This window comes from Euprymna scolopes, chromosome 33 (assembly GCF_053919585.1).
Source record: "Euprymna scolopes isolate OS-2025 chromosome 33, ASM5391958v1, whole genome shotgun sequence".
Lineage (NCBI taxonomy): Eukaryota > Metazoa > Mollusca > Cephalopoda > Sepiida > Sepiolidae > Euprymna > Euprymna scolopes.
The window spans coordinates 82,237,543-82,256,242 of NC_136514.1; the positions used below are offsets into that span (position 1 = coordinate 82,237,543).

At 31.4% G+C, this 18,700-nt stretch overlaps 1 protein-coding gene across 15 annotated transcripts in view; it reads right to left on the reverse strand.

Moving 5' to 3' along the window:
• Window positions 1-18,700, reverse strand: part of LOC145258331 (transcription factor 7-like 2) — a 764,652-nt gene that overhangs the window by 115,397 nt on the left and 630,555 nt on the right. For 8 of the 15 annotated variants that reach the window (XM_080116483.1, XM_080116497.1, XM_080116489.1 and 5 more), the window contains 2 exons: window positions 14,993-15,176; window positions 8,653-8,821 (listed from right to left, as the gene is read on the reverse strand). In XM_080116483.1, coding sequence (XP_079972609.1) covers window positions 8,653-8,821; window positions 14,993-15,176 — 353 coding nt within the window. The remainder of the gene's footprint in view (window positions 1-8,652; window positions 8,822-14,992; window positions 15,177-18,700) is intronic. The other 7 variants (XM_080116485.1, XM_080116484.1, XM_080116487.1 and 4 more) reach the window with 1 other exon arrangement.

Consider the following 18,700-nt stretch of genomic DNA (forward strand, 5'->3'; position numbering starts at 1 on the left):
AAACAACTTTGAAGAAAAAAAATGGCAGAGCAGGGGAACAGGGATGGTGGTGGTGGTCAAGAAGAGAAAAACGTCCGCACGTTAGTGTATGTGTGTGTGTGGGCCGTACGGCTGCAGACGGAAGCTAAAATATCGAGCATTCTTCAGCTGTCAACAAAGTCAGGGATTGATATTTCCATGTTGACACGTCTTTTCCGCCTTCCGATTCCGATTTCCAGTGAATATTTATTGTTCTTAAAATAAATACGACATGAAGAATATAAGGTACATGATTGATAGAAATGTTTACAAACTATACATACATATCTCTTCTATCTTCTATCTATCTTCTATATAAATAAAATGAACTCATTTTTTCTCGTCAGATTTTGACCTTAATAGGATTAAAAATCAAGATATTTCATGCAGATATAATATGCACAAACGGCAGAACAATATCTGAGGTGTGTTATAGGCTTATTATTTCTCAAATTCCTCGATAATCTTGGATTTCTATACTTTTTCTGCTGAGAAGTCACGGCCAAAATCGGTTAAGATCAATGGAAGTGGTAAAATATTTTCTCTCTAATAAATTCCTCCTCCCCCTGCCACCACTTAACACCGTTTGGGGATCGTTCACAAGGAACAGTTGATAAGAGAACACCGGTTTGGCTTCATAGTTCTTTCATGTGAAGTTATTTAAAATCACTAAACTAAGCTGCAGTGCTCTGTGGCGTAGTGGTTAGCGTGCTGGACAATTCACATTATATTTTCACGTTCGCGCCGACCTACCGTAGTCGTTTTTTTTTTTTTTTTTTTTCCTAAACAACTGGAATGGACTTTTCTTGGTGGCCGAACTGTTAACGTTGCAGATGTTTTTTTTTTGTTTTTTTTCACACTTTATTTTCCTACTTTTACTCATGACTCCGAATTTGATCCTTCCTACTTACCTACCATAACATTTTTTAAAACTCCCCCCCCCCGTCCCGGAAACAAACACTCGGGCAACTCAATAAAGTTTCTGGCCACGGTTATGGTCCTTAGTGTGGTTCCAAGTGAGGGCCACATCATGCCACCTCACATCTTTGAAATCGGCTTGAAAGTCAACACCAAAGTGTACCCGGATGCACTGAAGAGTGTGGAGACCTTCTGGTGCAATCAGGTGGGTGCTGGCAGACTCTGGGTGTGGCAGCTGGACTAGGCGTAGGCCCACAAGTCCAAAGAGACACAGGCTTGGCTTCAGAACGAATGATACAACTTTGTACTCTTCTCTTACTGACTTCCCTCCCCCGACCCACTAGACTACTTCATTTGGTTATATGTCAAAAACATCACCAACATGACCTCCCACAATACCAAAGTCCGCCTGATTGCCGCCATCCACCTAGTATTCTCAGAGCTCCACTGACGCATACGGAAATGGAAAAGGCATACGCTCAGTGATTGAAGCTGAAGGCGGCTACATTGAACAGATGGCAGTTCTACTATATAATCAAGTTACCTAAATTGATTTTTTCGATAGGAGTTTTAAAATAAAGCTGTAGCGGTGTTTTCTTTAGGGCGACGATTTTATCGTTCGACCCTGTATATAAACATATGTAAAAATATATAACATATTTAAAATACCATAATTATCTAATAATCCCGTATACAACCCCGTGTCTCCCTCCAATGTCTACATCCTATACAAGATGCCCTAATATGTCTACTGCTAGACGTTGCATCTTTATCTTGTTACCAAGCACCTCCCTTCCTCTTCTGATGAGAAGCATTAGGCTTTGAAATGCCTGGCATAAATAGCATTTATAACCCCTACACTCTATACTGTATTCTCTTGTTTTCAAATTGATCTATAAATCTATATACAACAGTATATATTTTTCTTTTATCAATATATTTTCCTATTTATGTGTGTGTGTATATATATATATATATATATATATATATATATATAGTAATTTATAAAATATATATGGCGATTAAGCTACACTGAATATTCTGCGTTTCATCCACTGTAGGATTCGTCAGGCTTATGCGTGAATTTTGTGGTTGCTTCTTGTTTTTATATATGTTGAGGATTTCTAGTTAGCCGATCAGCTTTCTAGTATCCACCGCGCCCCCTCCTATCAGCCAATGGGCATGCATTTTATCGAACAAAGGATCTGTTTTAGAACTAGGTTAGTGGTTTAAGGTAGATCTTTTCCCTCCTTTTTTTTTTTTTTTTTATATATATATGAATATACCTATGTGTACACACACACGCACACATATATACATATATGTGTGATCGTTTATGCATATTCATGTTTATTTAATTTATTTATTTGTTTGTTTTCTATTGTTATTGTTAGTTTTAAAGCTATTTTGTATCGCTATCCTAGAGTAAGTTTTATTTTGTGAACACAGTTGTTTGCTATTTCTCGTCTACAGTTTAATATATATATATATATATATATATATATATATATATATATATAGAGAGAGAGAGAGAGAGAGAGATCAATAGCTTTGTATTATCCCAATAAGTCTCCTCCAAAAGAATTGATCTTATTTTCTTCCTTTAAATCTCTCATTGAAAAAAAAATTGAAAAAAAGGGAAAAAAGGGAACTCTTCAAAAAATAAACTAAAAAAAAAGTTGTGAGCTCTCTAAAAAAAGAGGATAAAGAAATGGAGAAACCGTATTTCAACCTTTTGGAAAATTATTCAAAAGTAGTTGAACAGCTGGGTATAAATATGAAACGGTTAACGATTTTTTGAAGAGCTCCCTTTTTCCATTTTTTTTCTTTTATTCCCCATTTTTCTTTGTGGCGTCGATGAGAAAGTCTCATTGACTGAAACATTGTCTCATTGGCTGTTTGTAGCGACCATATGCAACTGCTTACCCTCAAATAAAAAAAAAAACAATATTTTGCTCTTTTTATTGAGCACTAACAACCTCGTTGTTTTAATTAGTCCTGACTTTTGCACATTTCAAACCTGAAGTATATATATATATATATATATATATATATATATTACATTTGTGTTAGGATGATTAATTGGAATCAGGAATGGAAAAGAATTGGAGAAAATTTTTGCTTATTTTCAGATACCCAAAACGATTCTTTTTATTGCTTTTATTTCTTTGTTTAAAACTTAATCTTCCATGTCTTGTATTAATGATGAAATGATAAAAATTTATTGATTTTCAGTAAAAACTAAAATCTATAGCTTACACCAATGAGTATATTTTCACATTTGCAAAAATTATATGCACATATTCCACGGGGTTTTTGCGGTGATCCGACCTGCACTCACCCTCTCACACAAAACAACTCTATATTTAGAAATTTAAAAAGAATCGGAATTAGAGATTTAGGGCAGAATCGATAAACTATATTAGAATCGCCTCATTACTTTATATATATATATATATATATATATATATATATATATATACATATATATATATATAAGAATGACTATAATAAAGGGAGACTATTTGACCCAAATAGCAAATAATAACAGTAAAAAAATAACAATTCATTATAACTTTTGCAGTATTCTCAAGAAAGAATCTAAAAAAAATCTCATATGTATATATATATATATATATATATATATGTATGTATATATTTTTACCGAAACGATCATACAATTTATTGATTTTGTTTGTTCTTCTTTATGAAATTGATTTTTAATTTTTAATTATGAATTATCAATCATCTTACTTAATATTAAAATAGCTCTAGGATATATATGCCTATCGAGCTTATTATATATCTACATTACAACGAGCACTGTTTTCTTTTATTTTATTTTAATTGTATTAATTTACTAATACATTAAAATATACTCTGCTCTTTAGACTCTTGTTCTAATCCTCAAAGTATATATACATATTGCAAAATTTTGTTGAAAATTCAAAGACTCACGTTTTCTTTTTTATAACCTTTGTTTATTTCCTGGATTTTTCCATTACAGCTGTTTCATTAATGAGTTGGCAATTTTACGATTTATGTTTCCGTAAAAATATTCCCTCTCCACAACTTCTTCAGATGTTTATCCATTAGATTTTTACAACAAATGGTATATCTTTAACATGCTGGACATCGTATTTGCGTAAAAAGATTTCCACATCCATGTTTCCTCACTTCCTCCATCTTTTGGTGTTATGTAAAGATAGTTTTCCACTTTAACCCGTATTTTTATTTTTTATTTATTAATTATTTATTTATTTTTGTTTCAATTTTCCCTGTTTTTCCTATTTGTTTTTTCCAATTATCATAATTTTATATAATTTTATTCCTATGTTTATGCGTGTTTATTTTAACATTGTTTTTTTGCTCAGTGTTTGAATTCGTATTATATTACCCGATGCAGGGGAGGTCACTCTCGTGGTATCATTTTTTATCTAGGATTACTTCCCTTGCATTTTTTTTTTCCTAATCTGCTCTAGTGCGTGAAATTAAATATTTGTTTCTGTGCAAACACCCATGGATTACATCTAGTCTTTTGTATATATATATATATATATATATATATATATATATATATATATATATATATATATATAGTCATAAGAGCAAAAAGAAAGGCAAGAGAAAATGTAGAGAGAAAGAGAGGAAAAAACAGGGAAAGATGAAGAACGATCAAGCAAGAGAGTAAAAAAGGATACCTGCGCAGTTTATGAACCATGCGTAAACAATAACATCATTTAGAAAGCGATTCTTAACATGGGGAGTGTGGGCGGCTTTGTTAACTATTCTGTGCTTTCATCTAACAATTTAATAAACAAAAGACACCTGAAAACTTGAACACCCTATGTAAAATTTTTTATTTTTAAATAGCATGGTTCATAACCTGTACACATACCAGAATGAAAAAAAAGAAAAAAAAAATCTAGCCAAATTGTGACCAAGCAATAAGAATTTTAGCAATTTGACAGAAATCAGAGTTTTCTTATAAAAAAAAAAAAAAAGATTTCAGCCATTGAAAAGCTCTTGGGATTTAAGCGGAATTCTGCTTTTTTTTTTTTTTTTTTTTTTTGAGTGGAGGGGAAGAAATAAAAGCGTAACTCTGCTAAAAAAATCCGAAGAAAGCACTTCTTAATTACAAGAATAATAATTCAGTACCTCACCCCACCTAATCCATTATTTATATACATGTACCATTGTTAGATATTGAACAGACAACGCTTAAGAATATGTGCTGGTCGACGATTATTATCGTCGTTATTAATATTTGTAAAAATAGAGTGCCAGAGATAATGTTATCATAACAAAATAAATATTTCCAGATAAAATTATTTATTTTAAAAGGTTTTAATAGAAAAGAATGTAAGAATACAAACAAAATACGTGACAAAGGTAGATATACTCACAAGTTCTATGTTACAAAAAAAAAAGGTACCTTCAGTAGTAACTGACTTGACACTATCAGCATTGAATGTCATATACCCTCTAAGAAATAACAAATTAAGCCAAATTGCCAAGCTTGGTACAACCCTGAATGGGCGGCTGCAATTACACATAAAAATCACTAATCTTAATTGCTGTAAATAAAACAGATGTTCAAAAACTAAGGCCGCCCTTAAGACTGCTAGCTATAAATGCCAAAAGATTCTCGGTAACATGAAAGCGTCTTTCGCCCTAAGTGCTAAGTCTAAAGTAACTGAGCAGAAGCTAGGTTCCCACGAGTTTTGGCACATAAACAGGATTCTGAACAGATATGTAACTTCCATCCTAACCATTACCAATGGTCCGGAGGTGATTACTTCAACATCTGACAAAGCCAAAATCTCCAGCAAGAACTTCACATTAAACTCCACTTTATGTGACAATGCTGCTTACCCACTGTTAGATATTGACCGAAAAGTGCTTTGGTCGATGATTACTATGATCGTCGTTATTAATATTTGTAAAAATTGAATATCAGAAAGAATGTTATCATAGCGAAATAAATATGTTCATAGATAAAATTATTTATGTTCAAAATTTTAATAGAAAAGAATGTTAGAACATAAACAAAATATGTGACGAAGGAAGATCATTCGATTTATGCCTTAATGACGTAATCAGAGAGCTTGAAAGGCATGTATCAGTTAGTCAAGAGTTGGGGATCAGAGAGAGAGAGAGCAGATGCAATAGTCAGAGGAAGAGGGACGGTCCAGGGAGAATAATGGCTCCAAGTAGGGGAAAATATTGACAGTAAAAAGCGTCGCAGCTTTCCAAATGAGGAAACATCTGAAATAAAGCTGCTGTAAATATCACATCGACTTTGAGTTGTACGAATCTTCATTTGCAGTTTTTCCGAGGATCCGTCAAATCAAAACCAAAGATGAACCAGATATGTCTTCCCATTGGCCGATGTAAAACTCCAGAGATTGTTATTTGTCATGTGTAAACAATCACTAGACAATCAATAGACATATTCATATGTAGGCGATCAAATATGTATGCACGTTATATATGCCCATGCCATATAGATGACTGTAACACGTATAGACTCTTATATAATCTAACCACTAGAAGACACACACACACATATATATATATATATATGGTAAGTCCTGGGAAACAGATGTTTTTAAGGAAAACAAAACAAACTAAACGGTATCTTAAGCAGGTTTAAAGACTACCTTCCTTACTCCCTATCCTTTACTCAAGGAGAGCAAGGGGCGTTCTAAAAACATCCGTTTCCCGTGATTCACCCTGTAATATATGTACACACAATCCCATTATTACAAAGAACCTCCACTAAACTGCCAGGGATATCTAGAAACTAAAACAAGCATTGAATTTAAATAACTAAATAGATTGAAATTGATTTAACACCATGGCTGAATTTGTTTGCAAAGCAAAAATTAGGGTTGCATTTAAGCAAAATAGGATATAATCTCCAAACAAAAGGAGACTACCACCAGCAGGTGCAGTCCAAACAAATAGATTGCACGCTGCACACAGAGCAATCTGTTGGTAGATTAGTCTTGCAGAAGGGTGATTATTAAGTTACCTTTCATAATTTTGTCTGAATTAAAAAAAGATGTAAGACCATTAGTTGTCAGAAAATAAAAAATAAAAAATTGGTATTGTATCAGAATTTGGTTGAAATATAGAAAAAAATAAATAAATTTTGTGAATAAGCAATAGAATGAACTCTGCATTGTATGTTGCCTTCTATAAATTTCCTTTAAATAAAATGGAAAATAAAAAATATTTACGCAAATGTATAAACCAAATTGTACAAAATTTTTTCTTTATTATACAAATGAATAAAAACAATTATACAAATGTATTAAAAAATCATACAAATGTATAAAAAATGATTTCTTTTAATTATACAAATGTATAAAGAATTTTTGTTTTAAAAACTGTATAAAGAATTTTTGTTTTACAAATGCATAAAAAAAAAACAAAAAAAAAAAAAAAAAAAGGGAAAAAATTTCCAAATTATTTTCCTTCTTTGGGAGGCAGGGCTTGTCATCATCTCAACAACGTATAGCAAATTTATCAGTCCCCCAAAAAATAAAACTTAAAATTAATTGACTTTTAATTTGTTTCATTATTTAACTTTTTCAATTTCTTATTTATTTATTTATTTATAAGATTTTTTTATTTTAAGTCAATATTAAATATATTCCTATTTCATTGAGAGAAAATTGGATTATATGAATTCAAATGAATAATAGAAATAAAGTGGGAAAAGAAAACTAACTATTTGTCTAAATTTGCAGTGTGTCCATCAAAACCTGTACTTTTTGCACATCAGAAAGACAAAAAAATTGAAGAAAAAAAAATATGGTACATACCATTATATAAAATAAATGTTCTTTTGTCTATTAATTCTGTTTTGGATCCTTTCCATCTTCCGAATAACCTTTTTCACTTCTGGCAGGAACTGGCTGATGTAATTGCCCTATTTTTTGTAAGTTCAAGTATCTTCCAATCATTCTAGATACATCATCAGGGATAGATTAATCTAACTCGTTTTGAACAACTTATATAATTTTTTTATAACATGTATATATGTTATTATATATATATATATATATATATATATATATAAAAATTATTCCGTGAGATTATAAATTATATAAACTGTTCAAAACCAGTTAAATTAATATATCTCTGACAATGAATCTAGATGGATTAGAAAGTACTCAGACTTACAAATATGGCGATTATATTAGCCAGAAGTGAAGACCGTTATTCAGAAGTTGGAATAATATATTCAAAACAAAATTAATATAAAAAAAAAACGTCTATTTTATGTAATGAAATATGCTTAAGAGAAAAAATGCTGTCTATATCTATATATATATATATATATATATATATATATATATATATATATATATATATATATTTAATAAAAACAAACAAAATATATTCACACATTTTCATCCATACACGAACACATGCTTACATATATCATACAAGTCAGTTTGGGGAAGAAGAGTGCAACAGAGAATGGGGTAGAGGGGTCCAAAAAAAAAAAAAAAAAAAAAAAAAACCCTCTTCTTCCACAAACGAACAATAGAAATTGGTAAAGAGAATAAAAAAAATTGAATTTTTTTTTTTTTTCTTGGAAAAAAAAAAAAGAAAAAATATAAAACAAAACAAAAAAAAAAAAGTCTAAAAATGAGGAAGGAGAAAAATATAAAAAGGGGCACCGAAAATGTCCCATTTTACCCTCTTCTGTACCTGGACCATCTCCCGGTTTTCTTCGTCTCTTGTTTTTCGACTGTGATCCGTAGTTATCCCGAGCACTCCACCCAGGGTAGAGTTGCATATGCAATTCTTTCTCTTTCTGGGCCATTTCGTAATATTTAGCTTGTTCGGCTTTATCTAACGAATGCCACTGAGGTGTCGAAGAACAAAAAAAAAAAAAAGCGAACAAAGAAAAGAAAATGTTAAAACATTAGTAAACAAAGGAAAATCATCACCAGTGCTTTTAAAACCAGTTTTTTTTTTAACTGTAAAACTTGCAAGAATATATAGATACTAACAAGGCACCTGACATTGTTAAAATATATTTTACTTCATACAAATTCCATATTTATTATCATTCTCTATTGATTATTATATTGTACCGAATATATGGATTCAAAAAGTTTTAAAAAATACTATGACTTATGTGCCATCATCTAGAATTGAAACCAAGACATATATCTCTTCATCCTTAGTCATTACTAGGGCAAGGACAACAGCATATTCTTTTCATTGTTTTGACTCTCGAGTGTGTATCCGTTGATATCTTACATGCTTTTATATAGAGTGATGTGGTTCTCAATTAATTAACTGTGTCGGATATATACTCGAGAGTCAAAACAATTAAAAAAATATTCTGTTGTCATAGCCCTAGTCATTACTGTTTCAGCTATTGTCAGACATAAGAAAAACATTAAAATTCAACAAACTTAAAAGTATATAAATGTGTATTTATGCATGCGTACAGGGCATTTTAAGAAGACTTACCCCTGACAAGTTCCAATTTTCTTTTTTCAATTTTGACTTCTTAGCAGCTATTTTTACCGACTAAAGACCAAATCGAATTTGTTCCATTGATCCAAATTCTCTATATATCAAGTTTCAAGTCTGTAGACCAAACATTGACGGATCTATACTAATTTTCAGTGTCCTTTTTCAAGCACTTTTCAAGGCCTGCTCCAGACAAATTTCAAGTTTTAAAAACAAAATTTATAAAGAATAATATAATAAACCAAAAAACTAATATGTTAATTAATATTTAAAAAAAAACACTATAACATTATTTACTTTGATTTTGAATTTCACTTCGACTACATCCGTAAAGTATATGAATAACATCAGAACCAAGATCAAAGTGTAGTATCTGATCTTCAGATGCTGCACTTCAATTTCTTGTACTTTGTCAGTGGGAGAGAAATCCTTCACGATTGAGACAATTTTTATTTTTGTTCCTTTTCTCCAAGTTAAAAAACGACCCTGGTGTTTAACTCTGTCCCGTGGGGAGGCAAAGTAAACAGAAACATTAGGTAGTTTAGTGATAAAGGGGTGTAACTCTTGCATTTACAGAACGGGAATAATAATATGATACAATTTCAGAAGAATGCATTTATTTCAATTTTATTTTCAGTTAAAAAAACTAATAGTATTTTAATTAATATTTAATATTTTAATAGTATTTTAATTAATATTTTAATAGTATTTTAATATTTAAAAATATTTTAATTTTAATAGTATTTTAATATTTAAAAATATTTTAATTTTAATAGTATTTTAATATTTAAAAATATTTTAATTCTAATAGTATTTTAATTAATGTTAAAAGATATTTTAATATTATTCATTTCGATTTTATGTTTAATAATCCGTCACAAATTTTTATCGAACATAAAGAATATGATTTTGAACGCCTTTTTAAGACATTTCCCATATTTTCAAGGCCTTTTCAAAGTAATAATAAAAAGAAGGCCTTTTTAAGACAAGGCTCAAAATTCAAAACCTTTTCAAGCCTGTAACGAAATCTTAACTGGTGTGTCAAACGTGATTCGGATACAAAACCTATCTAAGAACATTGCCATACACGTATAGTATATTTGCGTAAAATTTCATAAAAATCGGGCCAGCTGTTTCAAACTCTGTATGGAACTCACTCTCTCTCTCACACACACTCATACACACAGAAACAAAGTTCCTTTTATATAATAGTAAAAGATATCAGGATTATAGAAGATCAGAACAACATTAGTATTGTCGGTTTCAAATCCAAACAAAATAGATCAATATCTGATGGCCTATACCGGATTCTCTTCAGTCTCTGTTTTCTTTTAATTAGAAACTGACGATACCAATGCTGTTCTGATTTTCTGTAATACATATATATGTGACTTTGTAAATGTGGGTGTGCGCAATGGTCTCTATCAAACTACTTTGTCAATCCTTGGCTTACAGACTTGAAACTTGATATGCAGGCCTATGAAACAAATTCGATTTGAGTTTTAGCCGGTAAAAATAGCTGGTAAGAGGTCAAAAGTGAAAAATTGGAAACAGGCAGGTGTAAGTCAAACTAATACGTGTGCAATAAGTTTAAGTCAGTTAATTTGTAAAGTTTTAATAAATATGTGGCCTTAGCTCATATGGTACAAATAACACTGGAGAGGTAAATGTTTTGGTTTCAATTCTAGCAGATGGCACCTAGGTCATATATTTTTTTTTACTTTTAAAATCACTACTATATATATATATATATATATATAATGTTGAACTCCGAATGAACTGTCAGCATGAACTATTTTTTCCATATTTATATTTTTATATTCTTATGTTTTTAAGTTTTGTGACTACAAATCATAAAACATTTAATTTCAGCGTATGCAGTAACCACCAAATACATAAAAATGTTAAGTTTTTAGTGTGACTTTTGGATTATTTTGCTGTTTTTTTCCTCTGATGAGAAGAATTTGCATTCTTTGAAACTCTGCGGATTAAGGAGCACCTAGCTATCAACTTTGGAGTTTTCTGCCGAATAATAAAAACTTTTTGTCAATTTCTACTTTACATCTGTTCTTTATATATATATATATATATATATATATGATTTTCAGAATGTGAGAGATTGTATATAATAAATTCCACAGCCAAACAACGTCGCAGCCCACAAGAGCCATGACAGTCAAAGAACCGGAAGCCCAAGACTCGAGTTTCGCCCTAATTTGGGCTCATCAGTTAGACACATCCGAACTCAGGATTCGAAACCCGAGCCTCTTGCATACAAGGCAAGGCAACTGAGCAAACGCCCTGCACACAAGAATTTCAATAACCAACACAGATCAAGCAAAATATATATATATATATATATATATATATATATATATAAAGCAGTAGATATATGTATGTGTGCCTGTTTAACTGATAAACCCTTAAACTACAGATCACATAAAACTTAAATAGTAATCATACACCAAGGATGGTTTATAACGAGTAAAATCTTTGTTTGGATGGATGAGTAATGCATACAAAAATATGTCAACAAGTTGAAATGTTTATTTCAACATATTTTTGTATTACTTTTGCGCATGCGAAAATTCAATCATTAAAAAAAAGTCGTTTACTTTTAAATCTTTCTTATCTATCTGTTGCCTTAGTTCAAACGGTAGGGAACGCAGTCGGAGTGCTAAGTATTTTGGTTCTGATTCTGTCTGATGGCACCAAAGACATTTTTTTTTTTTTTTTTAAATCCTTTAAATCAGTACTATATATTAGGTACAATATGATATTCAATAAAGAATTGGCTCTGTAATAATAAATATGAAATCTGCATGAATTAAGATATATTTAGGCATATTTTACGACCCTACAAGTTCGAGCGCCCTTCCCCGACTAATATATAACGAGATGCTATTTTGAAATTTCATGCAGATTAGGTTATATAAACATTTTTCGAAGCCGATAATTAAAATATATAAGTTTGGGATCTTCAGATCAATAACTGTCTCTGCTCTATCGTTAGAAGGTAGATGTTCGACTGAGCTCCAATCTAGAGTCCCTTACTGTAAAACATTCACAACAAATACCCATCTAGCTACAAGAACTATGAACAACTTCCGTCATTTTCTGTATGTGCGTATATATATATATATATATATATATATATATATATATATAAGTTTTGGCATCCCCCTTTCCCCACACTATTTTTAAGTCTAAAATGTCACTTGATATCACCCCTTCCCTCACCAAGTTAGCGTTTTAATATTTTATTTTTTTAATAAGTAAATATATTTTGCTTTTTCATTTGAGGACAAGATGCTTTGAATAGTAGATATAAACTGTATTTCTCTCGCCTGATGGGGAACAGTTGCTTTTTTAATAAACCAATCTGCTCTGACACATTAGCATGTTTAGTGTAGCAAGTATGTAACACTTGTCTATCATATATATATATATATATATATATATATATATATATATATATATAACTACATTTATTCACATAAATTTAATATACGAAAGTATAGATTTATGCGTAAACTTTAAGTATTTACTTCAAAAGTGCTCAATACGTAGGTAAGCCTGACGAATCCTATAGTTGGATGAAACGCAGAATATTCAGTGTAGCTTAATCGCCATATATATTTTATAAATTACTATATATATATATATTTTCCTCTGAGGAGATGTATAAAAATCAAAAACTCATGGGTTAAGGAAATATATTTTACTACAATGTTTTCTTTGTCTTGCATGTAATAAAATTTTTATATTTGAAATTTAACTTTTTCAAATCACAAATTTTAAATTCCTAAATTATGATTTGTTTGCTCTATCTAGTATATTGAAGAAATTTTATTTAGCTGGGATAGTCTTATATAAAATATTACATCCAATAATATTTTGGAAGACTGATAATCACTGGATTTGCACAACAGTAGATTTATTGTATTTCATTATTCTGAATAATATATATATATATATATATATATATATATATTATATATAATTAAAAAAACCTACTAATAATAAAATAAACTTTACCAATAATAATAGCATCCTGAAGTGTTTCTAAAGTTATTCATTTTAATAACTTTGCAAACCGTTCAGGATGTTATTAATATTAACTAATGAAAAAAATACAAAAATAAATAAATAAAATAATTAACCAACGAAAAAAATGATAAAACTTAACCAATGAGGGGGAAAACAAAAACGTATATAAATTGTTCAAAACCAGTTAGATTAATCTATTCCTGATGATGTATCCTGAAGGATTGGAAAATATTCGGATTTATGATAAACATGGTGATTACACCAGCCAGTTCCTGCCAAAAGTGAAGACTGTTATTTGGGGGCTGGAAAGGATCGAAAATAGAATTAAAAGACAAAAAACGTCTATTTTATTTAATGAAATATTCCTAAAAAAAATGCTGTCTAAATATATATATATATATATATATATATATATATATACATATACATACATACTCGGGGTTTTTTATATTCAAAAGTAATGGACTAATGAACTCAACGAGGTTGTTAGATAGTGCTCAATAAAAAGAGCTGATAATACTTGTTTATTGTTATATAAACATGCTCACATCCCGCTGCTACAAATAGCCACTTGCTTCAATCAAACAACAGATATCATCAGGCAGCGACTTGACTATTCAAAAGTTCAATGAATCTGTTGTTTGATTGAAACAAGTGGCTATTTGTAGCAGCGGGATGTGAGCATGTTTATATAACAATAAACAAGTAATATATATATATATATATATATATATATATATATATTACTTAGGATTCACCACTTATCAAGGCTCGAAGGTCACTCGAGGATAAGGGTTAATGAATGTAAGATGGTAACGTAAAATCATTAATGGTATAGTCCTTGTACAAGAACCAGCAAATACTAGCAAGTTTCGCTGGCACATATGTGAAAGATTATTCAAGAATGTAGCTGGACAGATGAGCCATCTATGTGCAAATGGACGCCTGACATCAACTTGAAAAGATGATAAGCTTGTGTCAAGAAGCAGCAATCATCACATACCCCAGTTTTAACTGACCTAAATTTTGAATTATCAGTTTTTTTTTTAATCATCCATTTTTTACTTAGCCAATGAGGGAAGCAGACATTTGTTGGTTATCTATCAGGTTGATTTTGCCTTGACTGAATATAAACTTTGTGCACAACTTAAAAAAAAAATAATTTCTTTTATGAATGTTAACCGGATTTTTCGCATTTTTAAATTTAAGCCATTGAATCTAAAATCCCTCACCCCCCCTACTAAATTAAAAAAAAACAAAAAACAAAAAAAACCTTCGATAAGAATATAAATAGGATCCATTTTAGGACTTATGCCAGACAATCTTTTCTGCTTAAAGAAAAAAAATTAAAAATGAATGTAACGCAAAGATTCCGCAAGTTTTATGCATATTTTTTTTTTTTTTTTTTTTTTTTAGGGGTTCTGGGGTGTGCCCCCAAAATATAGATTTTGAGTTGTGCAGATTCTGTTTTTTTTTCTTCCTCAGTCTGAATCGGACTTACCTTCCGACCCAAAATCTGGTTTATTGCCGCGGATTCTTTTAAAGTACATTCTGCCACTACTTTTGGTCGCATTTCCTTCATAAATAACATAAATGCATTTAGGGGCTTTTTTATGTGTTGTTTTTTTTTTTCACTCGTCTGCGATTCACTTGCGTGGCTGCTGGACTGTTCTGGCAAACTGTGTCTGGAAATAAATAAAAAATTAAATAAATGCATGTAAAAACCATAAATTGTTTATACATTCATCAACGTTTCACCTTTATTTCAAGACTTTTTTAGGATGACTAAATTGAAGAAATAATATACAAGTACATTATTTGAAAATATGTGGTGCGTTTATGACGTGAAAAGTAAGTTTCTTCGGGGGTGGGGTCGAATGAAACATACAAGGTGTCTTAAATGAGTTTCCAGACTTTTTTTCGCATGGGCACTTTTATTGAAACTCTAGACCCTTTCGAAGTAATCTTCTTTGGCTGCAATGCCCCTCATTGAAGTCCTCTTGTTATAATGTGTCAATGACTCTCGTCATCTCCTTAATTGTCCCATAACGACAGCCTCTAAGGTTTTCCTTGAGCTTAGAGAATAACTAAAAAGCACAGGGAACAAGGTCTTACTTATAGGGAGAGTGAGGAACTGTTTTGATGCCCATCTTAGTCAAATAGTCTGTGACAAGGATGGAGTTCTCTGAGCACCATTGAGACAAACTTCACGCAAATCTTCTGCATCTTCAGTTCCTCGTGAATAATTGTATGTACAGTTCCCACACTGACATCAAACTGTGCACTTATTGTCTCCATAGACATACGACGGTCCTTATCCATGAAATTCTTTATTTGGCTAATCAACTCTAGTGTTCTGACTTCCTTACTCTTCCCACACCTCTCATCATCCCTCACAAACTCACTGCCTTTCTTTAATCTCTTATGCCACTCAAAAAGTGAGTACGTAACATTTCCAAGTTTAAAACAGAATTTTATTGTATATCGTTCTTCTAAAGTGTCCTCACGTCCAGATTGCATTTTTGAAATTCACCAGCTGTGACAATTAGGCTTTAGTAGGGTGTATTCCACAAAGAGGCACTGCTGAAACATGCATGCACATATGTCACCAATAATCTATAATATAAATCTTACCTGTTTGTTTAAATGTATGCGTGTATGTATGTTTCTATGTCTGCTTAAAACTTTCAACAGAGGTGACGGATTTTCACGAGATTGGTATCGTTTTGAAGCTCCACCCTTCGGACAACAAACATCGGAAAATTGGCTAAAAACATTAATTCCTTCATCCTCAACGAGACACTTTTCTACGAGGAGGGGTCGCTTTTTTCACTGATATTTTCGAAAGTCATCCTCTTTTCTCAATTGATTAACCTTAATTTAAATCTTCGCCACGTCCGGTTTGGCGAGTAACACAACAGCAAAGACGTCATTTTTTTTTTTTTTTTCACATTCTTTTGCTCCTTTACAGCACGGGTTCGAGCCTGCCTGCCTACTACCACTTTTTTTTTGCTCAGCACGCACCTCCAAACACCCAGGCTAGTGTTTGTATAAATAATAATACTATATAAAAACATATTTTACCAAAAATGCAAACACATGTTTTTTTGGTATACCAATTTGTTTTGCTTCAAAATTCAGTGTATATTAAAAGAATAACACTATAGTTACATTCCAAGATCCAAATATTTATTTTTCATTCAAAACATTTATAATATAAAAGCGAAAATGTGTGCGCATGTGTTCATTTTTTGTGTATGTCCGGAAAAGGCTTTTGGAAAGGGGGAGGGCCGCTCCCGGGCTTACTGTTTTTTAGAACCTTTTATATATTGTCTAGATTATAATATCTAAGATTTACGAAACGAGCTCACGTGTATCTTTAATTTGGGCGACTTTTTCACATTATTTTCGCGACATTTCTTGGTCTACGCGTGTTTGTTTGGCTTCTCAGTATAAAAACGAAACTGAATCCGTTGCATAACCCAGCTCGCTGTCACTCGTGCTAGGGACGTCCTGAAAAGCAATGAGGTTTGATCAATGCAAGGGAAACCCCTTATATTAGAGAATTGCTATTCATTTGGGCACTCCCCTACTTATGGGGAGCCAACATCTTGTGGGAAATACAGACACTGGCTTGCAGCCAAAGTTAAGCTTCCCCATATGGCATGATGTTTGACCTTATTAAATCCGCACACCTGTCATTTTACTTTTTAATTGTTGAATTAAAACACTTTTCATCCCTCTCCCTTCCTTCTTTTCCACCTTCATATCAAGGTTTCGGGTTCGAGCCTACCTTCCAACCAAAATTTTTTTTTTTCTTTTACATCTCCAAAACACCCGGAAAACGCCGGGCACTCCTGCTAGTTATAATAAAATGACGATGAAAAAGAAAAAAAGGAAGAAAATTCAAAGAAGACAGAACATCGTATATTTGTGCCGGTAGACATCCTGGTTCATATTTTTTCGACATTATATTGCCATGCATTTTTTTTTTCTTCCTTACTAAGCAAAGAATTTCCAATTTTTCTGAGAAGCATATGCACGCAAAGAGTTAGTATTCAGATAACAATAACTGATTGTTTTTGCATCGTGAAACGGATCTGTCAAAATGTACCAAAATTTTAACATGCTGGACGAGCTGTTTTGCATGAAAAATAAATATTTGGATTTTGGAATATGCTTATATTATATATATATATATATATAAAAAACACATTTTAGCATTATTTGAAGGACAAGAAAAATTTCCAAACATAGGATTATAAAAAAGAAAAGAACACAATTATTGTAAAGTAAAATTTCGAAGTCATAATGCAGTAGAACCCTAGGTTACGTTTTTTTTTTTCAGGTTATTATGTGGAATACAATGTTTTTGTCCCTGGTTACGTTATTTGCCCCACCTTACGGTGTTCGTTTATAAGGTTATTTGATGATATACATGTGTATTATATACTGTACTGTATTTTATTACTAATTTTTAATGCCGTATTCCAAGGTTCTACTGTAATTTGTAATCTATAAATATAAAAGTGAAAATGTGTGTATGTATGTATGTTCGCTTTTTGTGTATGTCTGTAAAAGGCTTTTTTCTGAGAAGCGGTCGGTCGGCTCACAACTTCTTGAAACTTTTTATATCACATATAAATCATAATATCTACGAGTTAACAATGGAGGTAGCCTGTCTATTTAATTTGCTCGACTTTGAAAAGATAAATATTCAACAGTTTTCACTCGCCACATGTGGATAAGTCTTTTTCGTATAATAAAAGCGACACTAATTCTGGCAGTATTTTTCTGATCGCGATCGCCGGAAATGTCCGAAAGCAATCAGATTTGATCAATGTGGAAATATTTTCCTTATATCAGACAATTGCTATTCAATTTGGACAATCCCCTTTTTATGGGGAGCTGGCCCCCCCCAACATCTTGGGAAAATAAAAATAAAAAAGCATTCCCGCAGTAAATGAAATACTACCCCGCAGTCAAAGTTGACCTCATTAAGTCATTAAAACGTGCACCTGCCAATTCTAAATACATAAATAAATTCAAACGTGTTACCTTCAGTATTTAGCGGTGGCCCAGTGGTTAACATCGAATGTTTTTTTTTTTTTTCACACTTTAATTTCCAACTTTGCCTCAAGGGTTCGGGTTCGATCCTCATACTTACCTCCCAAAACTTTTTTTATTTTTTATTTTATACCCCCCTCAC